We start from the raw sequence: 17,396 nt of genomic DNA, 5'->3' as shown, positions 1-17,396 counted from the left end.
AGCCAATGCCTGTCATACACAGAGCTAGAAGATGGTTTGAAAGCAAGGGCTTATTCGACCCCCAAGTCTACTTGGAAAGTGAGGAGGATTTTAAATCATCTAGTAAAAAACACCAGCCCCCTCCCACTCCAAAGTTAGAAGAGATGGGGAAGGATGACATTTTTTTTTTAAAGACATCAAGGGGAAAAAATGTTCTCAGGCAAAGGAAACACTTTTCATATTTGTTTTCTTTGTAAAAGCAATTATAAAAGTTTTGCAATCATGGAATTTTCTTAACGTGACCTTGTTGAGACTAAAAGTTGAGTATGATAGATATTTTAAGGTTTTGCCACGCTTCTTGACCTTTCAAACAACTTAATACATGTTCTTATGTTATCAGGATAGAGGGCATTATTTGACACACAGAACTGGCGAACCCATGTTATGCAAAGGAGTATCTCTTCAAATATAATTTTTGCTACTTGTACTGGATTTTTGTTAGCCAAAATGCATTAGCTTTTTAATGGACAGTCCCCTGAGCTCTAGTCTCTGTGAACATTTAATCTGCTCAGAAGAGAACCCCCGACAAAACAAACCTGGTAAAGAGAGGGATTGTTCACTTTCCTACAAGTTAACAATTAGAAAAAAAAAAAAACAAAACCAAACCACCTTAATTTCCTCCTATAACACTGATCATGAGATTTGGCTTTCAAGCTTTAATAAGTGCTGGGGAGGTGCTTCGGAACTTTCCTTCCGTTTAATTAAGTGTGCCCACTCCTCTTTAGGCATCCAATCAGATTAAGTGAGAGCAAACCCACGGAGCAAGGCTGGTGAGCCCTAATGGTAAGAATCAGTTGAAGGTGTGCTGAATCCCAACCTTTCAAGCTCCTTCAGGATACCGTGCTGCTGAGATGAGTACAGGAGAAGCTGAGATTTCCCCCGCACACTAAAGTTGAAAAGCTCTCGCTCTCAACCTCCCCCCACCCCTCTGTCTTTCACTCTGCTGCTGTCAGTTTGCTGCCTGTACTTTGGCTGTCTCTTTTCCAGTCTCTACCCTGTGAGTTTCTGGCCTGCCAATTTCAACTTGAAGCTTGACTGGGCTGATTTGATGCAAATACCTCCAGGGAAAACCCTGAAACTGATGAACAGTTATGTCAAGTCGATTTTGCACCATCGGGAAAAGGTAACCTCTGCGAGAAAAAAAAAACAACAAGGTTAAAGAGACAAGGGCTTTTCACGTGTAATACCTCTGCTGCACATCTCGTTCACTGTTTACCATCCCTCAGAAATTGTAACTGTCAGAATTAGTCCTAATTGCAGATGCGAAAGCTGCCATTATAATAAAAACAGAGGCAGTGCAGGCATTAAATGTAGCAGCCTAATTTGTGAGACTACAGAAAAGGTAGAGTAAATGAATATTTCATTACTTTAATTACCAGTGACTACTCTTTTCTTGCTGTCTTATGATAAGTGTTGCTGTAACTAGCAACAGCAAACATCCACTAAAACATAAAGTGCAATAATCGTCCTGCTGTCAGGATCACCACTTTAAAATACGAGCAGGGAAAAAATATAATGGTTTATCTATTTCTTAGAGATTGCAGAAGTAGAAGATGGAAATTCATTTAATGTCAGGGGAAAAAAACGCACACACAAAGGCACCAGTAAACAGGTTTTAGTCAGAGAATAATGGCTCCGAGAGAGAAGAAGAAAAAAAAAAAAAAAAAAACCCAGTTGACTATACATTTGAAATGTTAGCCCTAAAAAAATGCTAGAAAGTGAAAAGTAGGAGGTAATAGTGTTTGGATTTTTTAAGGCAAAATTTTGTTTGTGTTGCACAATGTAATTGCTTGAACATTAGAAAATAAAACTTAAGCGACTAGGGGAAAGACAAGGAAAGCAAGTGGTTTTCAAGTGATTAAGCAAAGGTGGAAAAAGTTCAACTTGGCAAAAGTTTAGAAGCTCAGTCCAGTTCCATTTAAAAAGACTAGATAAAGCCTGCCAGAAAAAGGACTTTGCCTGCAGTTTCAGAGTACTGATTCATAAGATTTGGGGAGTATCAACAATTACTCACCACTGACACTTCAAAAAATCCTGGGCAACTCTATATAAATGTCAATTTCAGGTAAAGGGGCAAAGTGAGGTGGGAGGTGGCTGGATTGTGGGAGGTGGGAGGTGGGCTGGGAGTGGGGGTGTGGTTGAGGAGGTTGCTGAGACTGGTTGAAGCCAGCCTGTCTCTGCATTTATCACTCTGTCCCAGAGGAGGTGTTTGTTCAACATAGCAGTTTGACAGCACAAAAACACTGTGGCCAGAAGCCCTATCAAAGAACCTACTGACACGTATCATTTGTGGTCTTGGTTTCACAGGGCAAGGCTACCTCACAATTATCTGCACAAGTATAAAAAACTCCACACATTTCTAAGTGTTCAGTATAGTTTTAAATCTCCCCCCACCCTTTTTTCTTCTAAATATTGTAAACAGTACTTTAAAATGCTATCTTTATTCAGTACTCCAGAATGCTGTTTTTAAAACCATAACAATTTGCAATCAGTTTAGGATAATCTGTTAAGGTTGGTAATACTGAAGGGAAATGGGTGAAAACATTACAAAAGCACAAAGCTAGTAATTTATCCTAAATAATACACTTAAAGCTTAGATTAATAGGTGTAAGTTTCATAAGAGTCATGTGGCATAGGGAACACATTTTTCCCCTACAATAAATCCTACTAAACAAGAATCTACATTAATTCCTCACCTCTACTATTTTTGTTTAAGTGTATTTCATTCACAAGCCAGACGATTGTAGTGAAAGTTAAAGAGGAAAATTCTCAGAGTTTGGATCCTAGGGTGCATTTGTGTTTGTGTGCGTGTGGGAATGTGTGCACACGGGCTGTATTTAGTTTTCAAATTCCCATCAGCAGAGCAAAGGTGATGGGAAATCTTTAGAGGACAACCATTTTGCTCAGAGATGTTTCCCTCTTAATAGGTCTATTTATTATGAAAACACAGCTTACTGAGTTCCTTATATATAAACCTCACCTCTTAAAACTGAGAATTCTCATGATGTGAAACACTTCCATTGATGTGCATGGTGTCTAAAATAGAAACTTAGGTACTTCCAAGAATAGGCAATTGCAATTTCTTTGATTACAGTTACTTGGATATACAAGACAATAAATATTTTCTTAAACTAAGAAACAGTGAAAGCTATATATTACATTTATAGATCACTTGGGCAGTGAATTTCTTGAAATTTACTCATCAATTTGAGAAAAAAACCTCAGATTTTATATAGCACAATATTTTAATCTGTTCATCTATTACTGATTATTTCTTATTTGGGCGGAGGGAGTAGCTATGCCTTGTCAGGAGTACCTTTCCTAGAGTTAATTACTATTAAAAAAATAAGAAACAGTATATAGAGAACAAAAATCACTATGTTGTCATATGGGCAACGTAACTATTAAAGAGAAATCCATTACAGTTGTGTTTTTTTTTTTAATGTAGAATACATTTTAGGAAATCAGGAATGACTACTTATTCCCAAAAGAATGTAGTCATCTACCTCTCTCACCTGAGATTATTTTAAAATGTTTCCACCTTGCTTTATCCTGAAGATTTAAAAATATACTTTCATGTATTTGTGATATACAAAGTTCGCCAGCTGACCAGTTCTGTGTTTACTGTTTGATTAAAAGAATATCTTCTTTTACACAAGATTTAAAATTTTAACTTCAAAAGATTCAAGTGCAGAATTAGACCTCTTCTAGTTTATAGTAAAGTGTTGTGTGGGTTTATGATGAAATCACACACAGCAACCAAGAAAAATTTAGAACAACTTAAAAATGGATTAGATACAATAGAATATGACATTTAATCCCATGGATTATAGGAAAACTTATTTGGAGTCTTAATTTTATAGCAGTGTTAAATTAAAAAGAAAGAAAGTATGAAAGGTAACCTGAATATGCACACTAACAGCTTCGTATTGTCTTCTAGTTCTAACCACTACTTCAAATCTCAATCCCTATACCCAGCTCAGTAACAGAACAAAATTTGTAAATAATCATGAATCATTATGATGATTACATTTCTCAATTGAAAAATGAAAGCAAAGTACAATCAGACCCTTCTTGAAACATTTGCTTCCCTTACACTCTTAATGTGTCTGTGCTGCCTGCTCTTCCAAAGTCTGGTTTTTAGAAACCCACATTAATTTCCAACCAAGGCTGCAGCACCCATTGTAAATGTACATGGCTTTATCAGCTCTCATAGTTTCTTGGGTCACAAACGCACAATATCTGATGACACAGTGATCATCCTCCTTCTCTTTTCTCTTTTCAGCTCCTCTAACTTTCCTGTCAGAAGCCTGAAAAAATATGCGCAGTTACTGTTGCTGAGGGGAGACAAAGTTTAACTTCTGGGTTGGCAATCGGAGAATAATTCATGAGCAGATTTCTAGCAAATGATATGATTTGCTAAATTTTGGTCTTTGATTTATATTTATGTACTCCTGCTACTGCTAAGATTTTGCCAACCTCAATTAGATCATGAATGAGATCATTTTAATTCAGCCCCCAAACTGTGACCTGACCATGGTCTGAAAGTGTTCAAAAAGTAATTTTAAGCCTCCCTTTGATTTGAAAAGGAATACTGCATGCTTGGTCGTTCATACAAATAACATAAAACTTAATTATTGGATGATTTGGCAGAGGACCTTCTTGCCAAACAACAGTCAATGCCAGCTACTGTGATGCTGGCGCTGCCCAGGCCCCTGAGCCCACAGCCCCCTTGTATACGGGCATTTGTTCATTGTGTCTTAGGGCAGGATGCTTTCAAATAGGATTCACGGATCTGGGAGGCAGGGTGCAACTCGAAGGGTGTACCATATTTATAACTCCAGTTTAAAAATGCTGTCTCACCTAGAAGGGAAGTAGATCTGCGCTGTCAAATCACCAGGAGGCTGTGACAAAGGGAGCTTGCAGCCTGACACACGGTGTAACAACATAGCAAACACCTTTAATTCCGTCATGTCTCATACCCTTTACTTTCTCACACATTTGTGGCTGCTCGAATGTTGACACCTACACTCTTTTTTCGAAACTAAATAAGGCAATCTTATTTAAGCCCAAATGCAACACCTGTAAAGTTATTCTTGTGCCCAGCAAAAAATAACCATTAACTCCTTCCTCATAAATGTCTGTCTGCTTGCTTTGGAAAGTCTCAAGCTGGTAACGGCCAGCCTGAGGCCCTGACTCTGAGGTTCACATGACCTCCCAGGTTCGGACAGATAGGCAGTATTTCCCCCTTGAAAAGATGTGAAGGCTGAGATCATATCACTGTCCAAACTGGCTTCTTACAGCTTTCAAGTTGAAGCCCCTTTCTTCATCACAAACTTCTGGTGTCTTTTATAGGAAGGAGAGAGGCCCCAGCTGCTTCATTCCCTCTAGCTACCGTAGTCTAATATTTTAAAAGCTAGAAATGAAAATAGCTTTTCTAAAGATATTTCCTGGAATTTTTAATGTGCTGCCTTGATTCCTTTTTTTTATCTTTTTTTTTTCCTTGCCAATTATAAACCACCATTTGGAGGGCTTATGAGCAATGTAAGTCCACCTCATCTAATTAAACCACATTGTTTTAAAAGCTTGAACAGTTTTCATGCCTATAAGACTTGTCTGAATAATAAACTGCTAGAGCCAGAATTCTGAGTGTCTTTGGAGAGCCGGGATTTTATCTGCTGAGCGCAAGGGGCCAGGCACTCAAAGAGTTAAAGAGTGTTCCCGCATTGCTGGGTAGGTTAATATCACAGCTGCCTGGTAAAGCATTATCCCGGTACCTCACTTAACAAAAGCCTCCTTTTGCAAACAGACTCCCACTTTCCCCCCAAGTGTCCAAAGGTGTTTACTGAAGTAAATCTGCCTAAATCCTTCATTGCTTGGGTCATGGGGGTAGATAGGAGGGGTGGAAGGTGTAGGGATAATCTCTTTTTGTAAATTCTGTAAATCTTCTGGGAAAAAGAAAAAAATCAGGAATCTGTGTCACATGTTCGCATACAACTTCTAATATATCCGTTAGTTTTGCTCTTAAAAGTGAAATCTGCCACAAGGACTTGGAAAAGCCCCTGTTTCAAATCATTCACTTTGCTGTTGGAAGAAATGGCACTTCCAAAGTTGTGTGTGTGTGTGTGTGTGTGTGTGTGTGCGCGCGTGCGTGTGCGTGTGTGCATGGGCATGTGGTGCATGTGTGTGAGAGCACTGTATCCTTAATCTAATTGTTGGGAGAAAACTGGCATCTCAAAAGTGGTTTCAGAAAGGGGAAGAAAGAGACAAGACAGTCTAGGAGCAAGATAATGTCGCTGAAAAGTTGTCACGAGAGGTTCCTGCTCTGGCTGTGGTCTCATTCTCATACCATTAACTGCATGTTACTTTTGCATGTTGAAAATGGTGGCAAATGACACAGTAAAACCTGACAGGTCTGCCTGCGAGGGTTTAAACAGTTCCCAGGAAGAAGGGGCCTTTAGGCACAAACTTTCTCTCACAAGAGAACGTGAATACCACCAACCCCTCCCTACAAATCTTGAAGCATCCAGTTTGAGATACAAAAAGGCTGTCATCTCACAAATGTTAAACATACTAAAAAAATCTGAAAAAAAAGTATGGAGAAGGTGTGAAAAACGTGGCACTTTACAGCCCTCAAAGCTTTTTAAAATAGCACAACTTTTCCCCCTAAAATTCTTTTCAGAGAATTTTTTTTTTTCCTTTTTGGCTCATTTGAGAGTTTCTTCTTGGCTTTTTTCCCCTTTCATTTGAAAATATGAATTATCATAAAAAGTCAGGGGGAAAAATGGGAAAGTCTTTTCCAGTTTTCCTGAGGATTTATCAGTGTGTTCAGGCTGGGTGTGAGCACCCGTCACTGAAACCAGACCAAGGGGCCCAGTCTGCAGCTCTCCTGTCCCTCCCACGCCCAGGGCCTTCACCTCTCTGGTCTGCTGGTAAACAATCAGACTTATTAAAGCCAAATCGCAGGCAGCACTCAAAGGCGGGAAGTCCACACACCTGACCCCAAATCTAACAGGCTTCTGGGGGAGAACTGGATCCCCTCCTGACACTTTTTACCTCAAGTGTTGAGCGGGTGGCCATGAATAGTACAGGCATGCCATCTTGTAACACTATATGCCTGTCAGGAGGGACAGGGCCTGGTGGAGCATCAGCTATATAAGGCTGGTAACTAGGGGAAGCCCAACAAACAGCCACAAACACCTAAGTTATTTTACTCAGCTACTACCCTGTGCCTGCCTCTCTCTCTCTCTCCCTCTCTCTCTCTCTCTCTCTCTCTTTCTTTTCATCTTGGCTTTCTGTGGCAGAATGCAAATGGAGCCTGCCGGCGGTGAAAGGGCTGAATTGTGATTAAGAAGAAGAAGAGCTCCTTTCTTTGTTCTCCCCTCAGGGGATGTTTACTGGGAGAGACACAGCGGATCAGATATGAAAGGCATTCAGGTCAGCATTGATGTGAGCGAAAGTGAAATCATACCTAAGGCATTGAAAAGACCGCCGTGTCAGGGGTTCAGCTAACGGTGCAGCTACTGTGTGTGTGTGTCTTCCCGGAGAGGCAAAAAGCTTTTCACAGACTGGCGATTTTTTCCCCCTCTCAAATTTACTACAAAATTATAAAACTTTCCCCCTCCCCCGTTTGCCTCCCACTAGATGACACAAGAGTTGGTATTTTCTCTCTTCATGGACCACACGCGAAATCAGACCAACTTCTAATAACTGCGTTTCCTAAATGAACCAGCAAGGCACCATCTGAACTGTGATTTTCTTTTAAACAGGTGTATTCATGTGGGCTACATATATGTGTGATATGTAGGGCAGAACGAAAAGAAGAGAAAAGCCAAAAGACACAGGCAGGGATGGGTTCTCCTTTTACCTCCCTCAGAGGAAACACAAGACAATACACACACACACACACACACACGCGCACACACACACAGTATAAAAACACTACAGAACACCTTAAAACGAAATCCTTTATTTACTTTGTAACTACTAGTTACACTTTTCCTGAGAGCTTTCGCTCTGACATGACTGTCACCCAAGATAAAAGTATTTGGCACATAGCTATGAAGGCAAAGGCTTCCATGTAGCCTACTGATTATTATCGTCTTCCTTTTTAAAACTGCTTGATGAAGAAATACTTGGATCTTACTTTTTAAAAGTTTACACTCCCCACAGCCCAAATAGTCATTCAATAGATTTTCCAAGTGGTAAGCTGATGCTGTTGACATAAACAGAGCTATGTAAATATATACAAAATTCACAAATCACAGCAAACATACAAATAATGAGGAGGTGCCTAGATGTTTCAAGGCTTAAAAATGAAAAGGAAAATTACATTTCACCTTCTGATTGCTAAAGACAGAAAAGAAATAAAGAGGGGGAATAGGGCTATACTTATTGCTTTAAATCATCCTTCCCTCTGCTCTGAATTATTTTTTTTCAACCTTCACATCTTGGCTAAAAAGCATATTTGGGCTTATGTTAACATCTGCTTTTGTGGTGACATTTAATTCTGTATATTTTCAACTAGTGTTTCTGCATCACAGATTTTCCTCCTTTATCTCTTTGCTCTGAAAAGACAACCAAAGAGCAATCAAAAAGGTGTCTGACTTGGCTATTCAGACAATTGCCCCCTTGTGGGAATGCGGGAATGAATGGTACAGTGGACACCCCAGCACCATTGACGTTATAAACATGTAAATGAAACACATTAGGGCAGACAATCAATTGTCTGTGAGCATTGCAAACCTGCACTCCCTCTCTCTGTGACAGGCACAAAATAGTGTCTACCTTGGGAAGCCACGGTGCTGGAGAGGAAAAGGACAAAGAATTTCCTTTCACACAGAAGAAAATGCACCTTAAAAGCCTTGGAAGAATGCAGATGACAAAAACTGTTGCAAGGAAAAGAATCTCCCACATCTTAGAATAAACGCGGCACTGCTAGAGAGGCTAGCAACTCCCTCCTTCCCTACCTTCGGGGTAGACACACATTTTTACCAGGAAATATTCTTAACATGGCATTAGGGTCTTTAATAACCTCTTGGAATTTTCTTTAAGCAAATTAAGAAAGAAGGGAAACACTGAAGCCTATGACACAGCAGTTGAGCAGGGAACTTTAATCTTGGTTTTACCCTATTTGAAAACAAATGCTTGAAGATGTGAATTTATTTGTATTGGGCAACAGAGAAACAATGCAAAGTTTAAAATCCTCAGCCCACCCTTACTCCCGGTGGACTGTTACCCTATGGACACCACCAGCCTACTGGCTCTGCTACGAAGGAAAGCATGTTTCTACCCCAATTGACTTAGCTTTTCCAGACCAAAATAAAACAAATAATATCAGCCTAGATACGTTGCCCCCAGCCTTGTGTGTGTGCAGCGTGACAAAACTTGCAGAAGATCTCCATAGAGAAAAAAGGATGGAGATGGATATCTTTGGAGTGCCCTCAGAACTGGTACCTGCCACACAAGCTGCCTGAGTGCTTTGAGAGTCAGCAAAACAGGCTCCCTATAAGCTCATCAACTTTACGAAGAAAGCTACTTGCCAAAGATTTCCACACTTGGCAAAGATAAGCAAGTCTGGACTGACTGTGATCCGAAGGAAACTTCCCTGCTTAAGTGTGTGAGACTCTTGTTGCTTCATTCCAACTTCACCTCTCAAGGAGGAGAGCTAGGAGTCACCTTCTGGAGAAGGGGTTGACTGCATTTTCTTTCCTTTTCATTTAAGCATCTCTGAAACGGGAGCAACTTCTCCGTCCCTCATTGCATCACCACCAGCACCTCCACTCCTTTAAGGAAGTGGTAGAGTGAGGGCTTATTTTAAATAGAGATAATCATTTCTGCTCTTCTGATTGTTTCTCCTCTAGGATCCAAAGCTCTGAGAACATTTAACTTGGTCCCTGTTCTTTGCCACTGAAAATCAGAGACCAAAGGCATTTGTAAAAAGCTCCCATTCTCCTTCACACTGTCCCCAACCCTTTAGTGGAAACTCTGGAGAAAAATCAAGTTTAACTTTTCTTTCCTTCCCTTATTTCCTTTTTCTCTCCTCCTAATTCAGTTTTCCTTGAAAAGACAACTTTATTCCTTTCTCTGAATCAATTCCTTTCCGGATTTGATTTTTGCTACAAAGCGCATGTGTCTGTGAGATTTTTCAGAGGCTGATGCTGGAAGGCGGCGGGCTGGGGAGGCAGCCCCTCTTCCTGAGCTCCATGGGAGGCAGGAGGGAAGCAGGAGCATCCCAGCACCCGATGCCCAAATCAGGGGCAAAGGCAACAAACTTTGCAAGTTACAAATGGGCCGCATCGGTGGCAAGCAGCAGCAGGGCATCCCCCGCTCCGAGAGCTCATTTCTGACTCCAAGGCTGTGGTGGAGATAGTGGGGTATAATCAGGGGAAAGAAAAAGGGGGGGGCTGGGTTTCCCCCTCCTCTCCAGCTTCAGTGAAAGTGTTACAAAGTGAGTCAGGCGACAGGATCATCTGACTGAACTTTCTTGAAACCGACACACATTCTTGTCTGCGGGCAACTCGCTTTTTGCCTCCTTCCCCCTCACCCCACTCCCTGTTTCCTCCTGCACATCTTATTTTCTGGGAAGAGATTTCATCCTTTCCATGTGGGGGAAAGGAGACTGCCTGCCTGTTATGGGTTAACTTGTCCCTGGCACTGCCTTTGCCAGGCATCTTGCTAGCCTGAGAATCTGGAAGGTTGTATTTTAGATACTTGTTTCTCTCTTTGTACATTTCTTTTCCTTCAACTGCCTCCTTCTCCTTTGCTTTTTAATAAATGTGCACAGCATTGTCTTCTAACCCACGTTCTTGACCAGCCTTTCAAACACACACACTGCTTTACACATTTTATCTCCTGTCGCCTTAGTCTATATATACACTGTTGACTTCATTAAAATTATATAAAGTGCCATTCTAGGTTCCTGGATGACCATCTTTTCTTTTTTTTTCTTGCAGCTTCTACTTCTATGATTATTATTGCCATTATTTCTTTCCAAGAATTTCTATATGATTTTGATAAGCATCATCATATTTAGTGTTATCAGCAAAGACACAAGCTCAAAAGTGACATCTTTTCCATGAATCCAGGAAAGAAGAAAAATCCACTCAGTTCAGATAAATCCTAGCAATTCCCAAAGGGAAAGGCATTGGATACGTGTTTGATGAGAAAGAAAATGAAAAAGAGGTGGGGGTGGTAGTACACTTCTACCTGCTTCTCAAAACCAGAACATTGCTCAGTCAGATTAAACCCAGTGAAAAACACTGACAAGTAACCAATATACAGCATGTTTTCCCATAGATTATTTGGAAAAGGAGACAGGTAACAGTCAAAGTTAGAGAAGCTGTAAGCAATAGACAGACTTGATGTTAAGTGTGTAGGATCTGGGCTAAACGCCTTAAAATGTGCAATTCAACTTTCCACTTCGGAATGTGGAGGCTTCTCCCAAGTTAGTGGCGGGGTGGAGGGGAAATGGTTGCAGTGTCCATGACTGCGGACATCTCTGGCACTTCATTCCACCTGCGAAGCCCCCAACTGGCCTCCCTCTCTGCCAGGTCCCCCAGGGGTTCCCAGGAAGCCGGGATCCCTCTATTTCCTTAGTCCTGGGCTCTGGCCTGACCTCGCTGCTGGGGCCAGGCTGGTCATCGCTGGCAAAATCCCGAAGGAGATGGAAGGAGGAAGGCAAGAAGAAACGCACACCTTAAATAGTCTTCCCTGCAAAAGAATACTTCTGGAAGCCTTGTTTTAAATCTCATTCTCTTTTCTCTCAAAAAAAAAAAAAAAAAAAAAATTGTTTAAGAGAAGGGGGAAAAGCCTCCTTGACACAAAGCTTTTGTTATCCAGTTGATCAGCAACGTGCTTTAGATACTTGTAAGGGGGGGGGGGAAGCCCCACAACAGACATTGATTTTAGAAAATCAATAACCAACATTTAATAAAAGGAACAGAGGAAACACAAGAGAGGAGAGGGGGACATTAGGTGTAATTTTAGTGTCTACTAAATTACTCAGAGATTGGGAAGGGGAGGTCTCCTGTGTAAGGACCACCTTAAATAATGCCAGACACCAGAGTGCAAAAAAAAATTAAATTAAGAGAGAGAGGGAGAGGGAGAAAGAGAGAGGGAGAGACTTAAAAAGCAGCAGCTTGAACTGAATCTTGGGGAAGCAGCTCGGAATATATTATTGTACTTGTTTTTCTGTAATACTAAGCCAAGCAAATAGATCAAAGACAGCACAAAGGAGAAAGGCAGGATAACGTAACGAACAGTTTCTGACTAAAATTCCTCTATCACTCCCCCATATGGCTCGACACCTCCACCACAACAAGCAAAAGACACACAGACGCACACACACGCGTATACACACACAAAACCTAGAGAGAGAGAGAGAGAGAGAGAGAGAGAGAGAGAGAAGCATCATTTGTCTCTAATCAAAATTCTCTCGTCTTTGTGTTTTGCTCCTTCCAGCACCTCACACTGCGCCCCCAGCCGCCCCCTCCCCGCGCCGCGCAGCTCTGGGGCAGGCCAGGGGCGCGCACAATTGTCTTCTCTAGAGGAAAGTTGCTCCAAGTGAGCCCGGGCGGTCCCCTCGAGGCGCGGGCTGGGGCTGCGGAGGCCGGGAGGCCGGGTGGTCGCTGCGTCCCCGCGCCTGCCTCGGGAGCGTCTACGCGGCCCCGCGCCGGATGATCCGGCTGAGAGCGAGGGGAGCGAGAAGTTTCCTTTCCGAGTCTGGGCTGGCGCTCGTTCGCTTGTTTGTTTTCGGGGGTTGGTTTCTTTCTTTTTAAACTCAGTTATCCTCCGTCAGCTCCCCCACCGCCCCCCCCCCGGCACCCTAGCTAGTCTCCAGCCCTCTCCCCTCCCCCAGGCGCCTTCCGCGCTCTTGCCAATCACTTTTCCCTTTTATTCCCACGATTTTGTTTGGGGTAGTACCTAGGGGGTCTCTCTCTCTCGCTCTTCCTCTGTTTCTCTCTCTCCTCCCACCCCCCCGCGTCCCTTCTTTGGCTCTCTCCAAGATGGACCTACCAAACTGTCACCCCCCCCCCCCGCTTTAATATCCCACCTCGGATCTGCGTGTGCCCTTCGCACCCCCATCTCCTTCCTCCTTCCTGACTCAGCCTGGATAACGGGCTCCTCCAGACCATGTACAAACTGCCGAGAAAAGTCTCGTTGCGCCCTGCGACTCCTAGCGTCCCCGGCCTGGGGGGCCAGAGCCTGCTGGAGAGGAGTCACCCATCCCCGAGCCGTCACCGACCCCGCCGGACCCTGCGCGGGGCCGGCCGAGTCCCTCCCACCCCGGGGTCTGGGCGCGCTGGGCCGGGCCCCGCTGCCCGCGGACCGTTACTTGGCGCACCGAGAGGCGGCCGGGCGACTCCGGCAAGAAACTTTCAGCCTCGCTGAGGCGCAGCCCCGGGTCCCCTCTCCTGCCCTCGCAGTCTCTCTGCCACCCCTGCCCCCGCCCCGGGATCCTGCGCGACCCGGCGTCCGGGCCCCCGCCCTGCCCTCGCCGGACGCTGCCGAAGCCCGGCCGGAGACCCGGCGGGCCGGGCGCTAGCGGAGCGGGAGGCGGAGGCGGAGGGAGGGCGGAGGCAGGGGCTCGAGGGGGGCAGCGGGGCTGGGGGCGCGGGGCCCTCGCGGGACCCCCGCGCTCGGATCCCCCGGGCGCCTGACGCTCACTTTGCCCGGCACTTCCCCAACTCCCCCCCGGTCCAGCCGCCGCGCGCGCCGGGCTCCGGCGCCGGCCGCGGAGGGAGGCTCGCCCTGGAGCCCTGGGCGCCGCCGCCGCCGCCGCCGCCTCGGTTCCTTTTCCCTTTCCCCCTCCTTCTCCCTGGGTCTCGAGCCGCGGAGTGGCCCGGAAAAGTTTGGTTCGGGCCGCTTCTTACCGTTTTTCCTCCTGGGATTGGCTTGTTTGCGCCTCTTGCACCGGGGGCCATCCGCCATGATCGGCTGCTTCATTGATAAGAGCGGATCAGATGGCAGTTCGCATGGACTCGGCGCCCTGCTTCGGCAGCACGCAGGCTCGATCTAGCAACCAAACACAGCGACAATGTGGGCATCGCCCGCGCCCATTGAAACGCGCGCGGGCCGCCCAGGGGAGCCGGGCCAGGGCCCCGGCGAGCACCCATCCGCGCCCCCCAACGCCAAAGCGAAACTTCGGCGGCCCCCTCCCCGCCCCCCACCCCCAGCCTTGGCCCCGAGGCGCTTTGTGTTTGTTACTGTTTGGTGTGTAGCACCCGCGAGGGGATCAGAGAGACAAGAATTACATCTTCAAAATGAGTCATAACTCCTGACCGTATGAGGGAATGCACACGGCGGTACAGTAAGACCGCTTGACTCAGGGCTAGGCGGACCCTTTCCTCCGAAAAGTCCTCAGCCCCCCGGCTCGGGAAGTTGGGGTGAGGTGAGGTTTTCTTTTCGCTCTCATCTTTTCTCATCCCCCCCCACCCCCATTTCCCAGAGGAAACAAACAAACAAACAAGGCGAAACAGCCCCCTGGATGAAGCACACTCGGGCAAATTGATAATAGTAATTATAGGAAGCCCACTCGCCCGGCGCCCCCTCCCCTCCCCTTTCGGAGTTTATCGAGGCACTGTCTCTTCCCCCACCCCCGCCCCCAAATTAAGATTTCCCGTTTTACGCCGCAATAAGAAATATAATTATAAGCCTCTTTGGACACTGTCCCTTACCCCCCCACCCCCGCCACTTTGACAATATTTACTTAAGTATTTTACCCCACCTCACTCACACACATGCTCCCCCACTCTGGTTCCCTTAAATAGTTCCAGTAGAAAAAATTTTTTTTCCCTCAAGAAAGGAAAGAGAAAGTCCAACCGCTACGGCAATACTTTTAAGCTCTACTAAATGATCGTATCCTTTCTGGCTTCGAAACTTTTGTACCTAAAAATCGAGAGAGGCGCTGCATTTTTTCAGCTGAAACTGTCAAAACTTGGAGAAGGGGAAACTCGGAGGCAGGCAGGAGAGGAGGAGAATCCTGAAAACTCGGTGGAGGTAGGGAAGATGCTGTGCCTCGAGGATTAGTTTAAACAGGGGGCTATAAAAGATGTAACAGATGCAAACTGTAACACAAGGGCCATTAACCCTTTCTATGCCGGACATACTCAGTCCTTACGCCCCGCACCTATTGTCTCCTGTGCTCGAAGCTTTGCAGAAAACCTGGAAAGTGAGTATCAGTTTCCACACGTTTGCTGAGAGGGGTGAAGGGCGGGGGGCAGAGAGAAAGGGAAGTGGATATTTTAGAAAGCACCTTAAATTTACCTAGGCATACATAGTAGGAGACTTTTAATTAAAGTTTGACACATTTTATCATTTCTTTTCTTGTCCTATTGATTTGAAATTGTTGGGGGATATCCTGAAATAAAGAAATGGTCACACAAGTGTCTGGGATGAAACAGTTGGCCTGTCTGTATTCACCCTGAGACACACGATTGCATATAAATACATGTTTAATAAAGTAAGTTGCTAGTTTTATGAGCATGTCTGTGTGTGAGAGAGACAGGACATTTGTGCTGTAAACTTTATCTTTGCCTGTTACTCCTAAGTCTGGAGTTAGTAATCTTACCTTCATCATTACAGGGGGAGCATGTAAAATATATCAGTAGGTGGGAGATAAACACATTCATGTTAGCCGGGCTCATCACTTTTCCTGGGAACTCCTGCTATCTCTCTCTCGACTTTTCAGTGCCAAAGTATGGAATGGGATATATGTGTGTATGTGTCTTCTATTAAATTCAGGTTTATATTACTTTGCCATTTAAAATACAATTTTAAAAGTTATCCTAATTTAATACCCTGATATCCTGACAGCAGTTTTCTTCCCAGCTGTAGTGCCCCCCCCCCCACCCTCCACTTTGGTGAACGACTCAAGTTCCATGAGGACTTTCACTTCTTTATTTATAATCACAGAAGTGAGGTGTTACTTCACACACATACACACACAAAGAATGAAATAAAGAAATGAAACTCGCTAAGCAGACAAAAACAGACAACTTTCTGCTTAGAAAACAGCCTTCTCGGTGGGAGAGGATGAACTGCCATGTCTAAGAGACAGAATTGCCCTCGAATTTTTAGGTCTGTAACTGACCAAGTTTTGTAATTATTAACAGGTATTTGCCAAGTCCTAATTGCTGAATATAATGAATTGGAACTAGATGCGAAAATAGAGCAGGACCTCTCCCCTTGATGAGTTTTTATTCCAGCCATATAATTCTCAATAAAACTTTTCCTAGGCTGGATAGCAAAGGGCACCTTTGTTTACCTGAATGGACAGGTACAGGGGAAATTATTTGGGGGAGGAAAAAAGGAGAGAAAAGCAAGGAGAGAGAGTGTGTGTGTAAGAGAAAGCGAAGAAGCCACTCTTGGGAAAAGCTTTCCATAAAGGAGCTAAACCCACCTGAAATTCCTACCCACGGACACCCCTTCTCACTTCAGACTCACATCCCCACTCAAAACGAGAAAATTAGAAAAGGAGGATGGAGGACGAGCACACCAAAAAGGGATAAAATGAGAGAAAAGGGGAGGAAAAAAAAACCTACCTGCGAAGTCTTGTTTGTAGTTTTGGCCAGAAATGGTGAGAAGAAAAAGCATGAAGAAGCCGCGAAGTGTGGGGGAGAAAAAGGTGGAAGCGAAGAAACAGCTCCCGGAGCAAACTGTACAAAAACCTCGCCAAGAGTGTCGGGAGGCAGGACCGTTATTCCTGCGGAGCAGGTTAGAACTGATCTCTTTCGGCCACTCCAGGAAACACAAACCTGGGGACGGACTGACGTGTTACGCCTCTTCTAATGACATTTTTTTCTTTTTCTTTTCTGTAGGAGAGAGACGAGAGACCCTGAAACACGCGCCACCTATCTTTGTGGGGAGGGATAATTGAAGCGCCCTGAGCGTGAGCATCATGTGAAAACGTGATCGCCAAGTTTCTCTCTGGGAAAGGATCTGGGATAGATTATACCTTGAAGTCTCCGCAAACGCTTTAGTGGAAGAAATGAAATTCCACCTCCCTCCCTTCCTCTCTCCCTCCCTTTCGCCTTCGCCTCCCTCCCTCCCTCCCTTCTCCACCCCCCCCACCCCCCCCCGCCCGTCAAGCCTTTGGCATCATTATCCTCATCACTAAATCCTACAGAGTACAGGGCGGAAAACCGTGCACACCATTCACAGAACTGGAGAACTCTAAGGGGCGAAAGTTAAAGGGAAAGATCCCGGGTCCTCAAATCTCAAATCCAGATCGTCTCTTCTTGTACAGATATCTCTAATGATCAGATTTGAGATGCACATCAAATTGTGTGGATATCTCAGCACTGCTTTTCTGGAACAAAATTATCTGCCCTTTCTCTTATTATTATTATTTTTGT

General features: G+C 44.5%; 1 protein-coding gene and 1 long non-coding RNA gene across 4 annotated transcripts in view; one reads left to right on the top strand and one right to left on the bottom strand.

The window, feature by feature from the left end:
- ZEB2 (zinc finger E-box binding homeobox 2) overlaps positions 1–16,668 on the bottom strand; it is a 132,632-nt gene extending 115,964 nt beyond the window's left edge. The window contains exons 1-2 of one of the 3 annotated variants that reach the window (XM_003921992.4): positions 16,584–16,668; positions 13,914–14,055 (exon numbers count right to left, since the gene is read on the bottom strand). In XM_003921992.4, the coding sequence (XP_003922041.1) occupies positions 13,914–13,986 (73 nt within the window). In that variant the 5' untranslated portion in view covers positions 13,987–14,055; positions 16,584–16,668. Of the gene's footprint in view, positions 1–13,913; positions 14,056–14,247; positions 14,506–14,928; positions 15,018–16,583 lie in introns of those variants that run through there. The other 2 variants (XM_010330374.3, XM_074399727.1) reach the window with 2 other exon arrangements.
- Positions 15,187–16,942, top strand: LOC141584611 (uncharacterized). The gene is made up of 3 exons (XR_012517764.1): positions 15,187–15,211; positions 16,480–16,755; positions 16,860–16,942. It is a non-coding gene; the product is annotated as an uncharacterized LOC141584611 (long non-coding RNA).
- The last annotated feature ends 454 nt before the right edge of the window (positions 16,943–17,396 follow it).

The sequence above is a fragment of the Saimiri boliviensis genome, chromosome 5 (assembly GCF_048565385.1).
Source record: "Saimiri boliviensis isolate mSaiBol1 chromosome 5, mSaiBol1.pri, whole genome shotgun sequence".
NCBI classification, from domain to species: Eukaryota; Metazoa; Chordata; class Mammalia; order Primates; family Cebidae; genus Saimiri; species Saimiri boliviensis.
The sequence above is the reverse complement of the archived record's forward strand: the minus strand, read 5'-3'. Positions and strand labels throughout refer to the sequence as shown.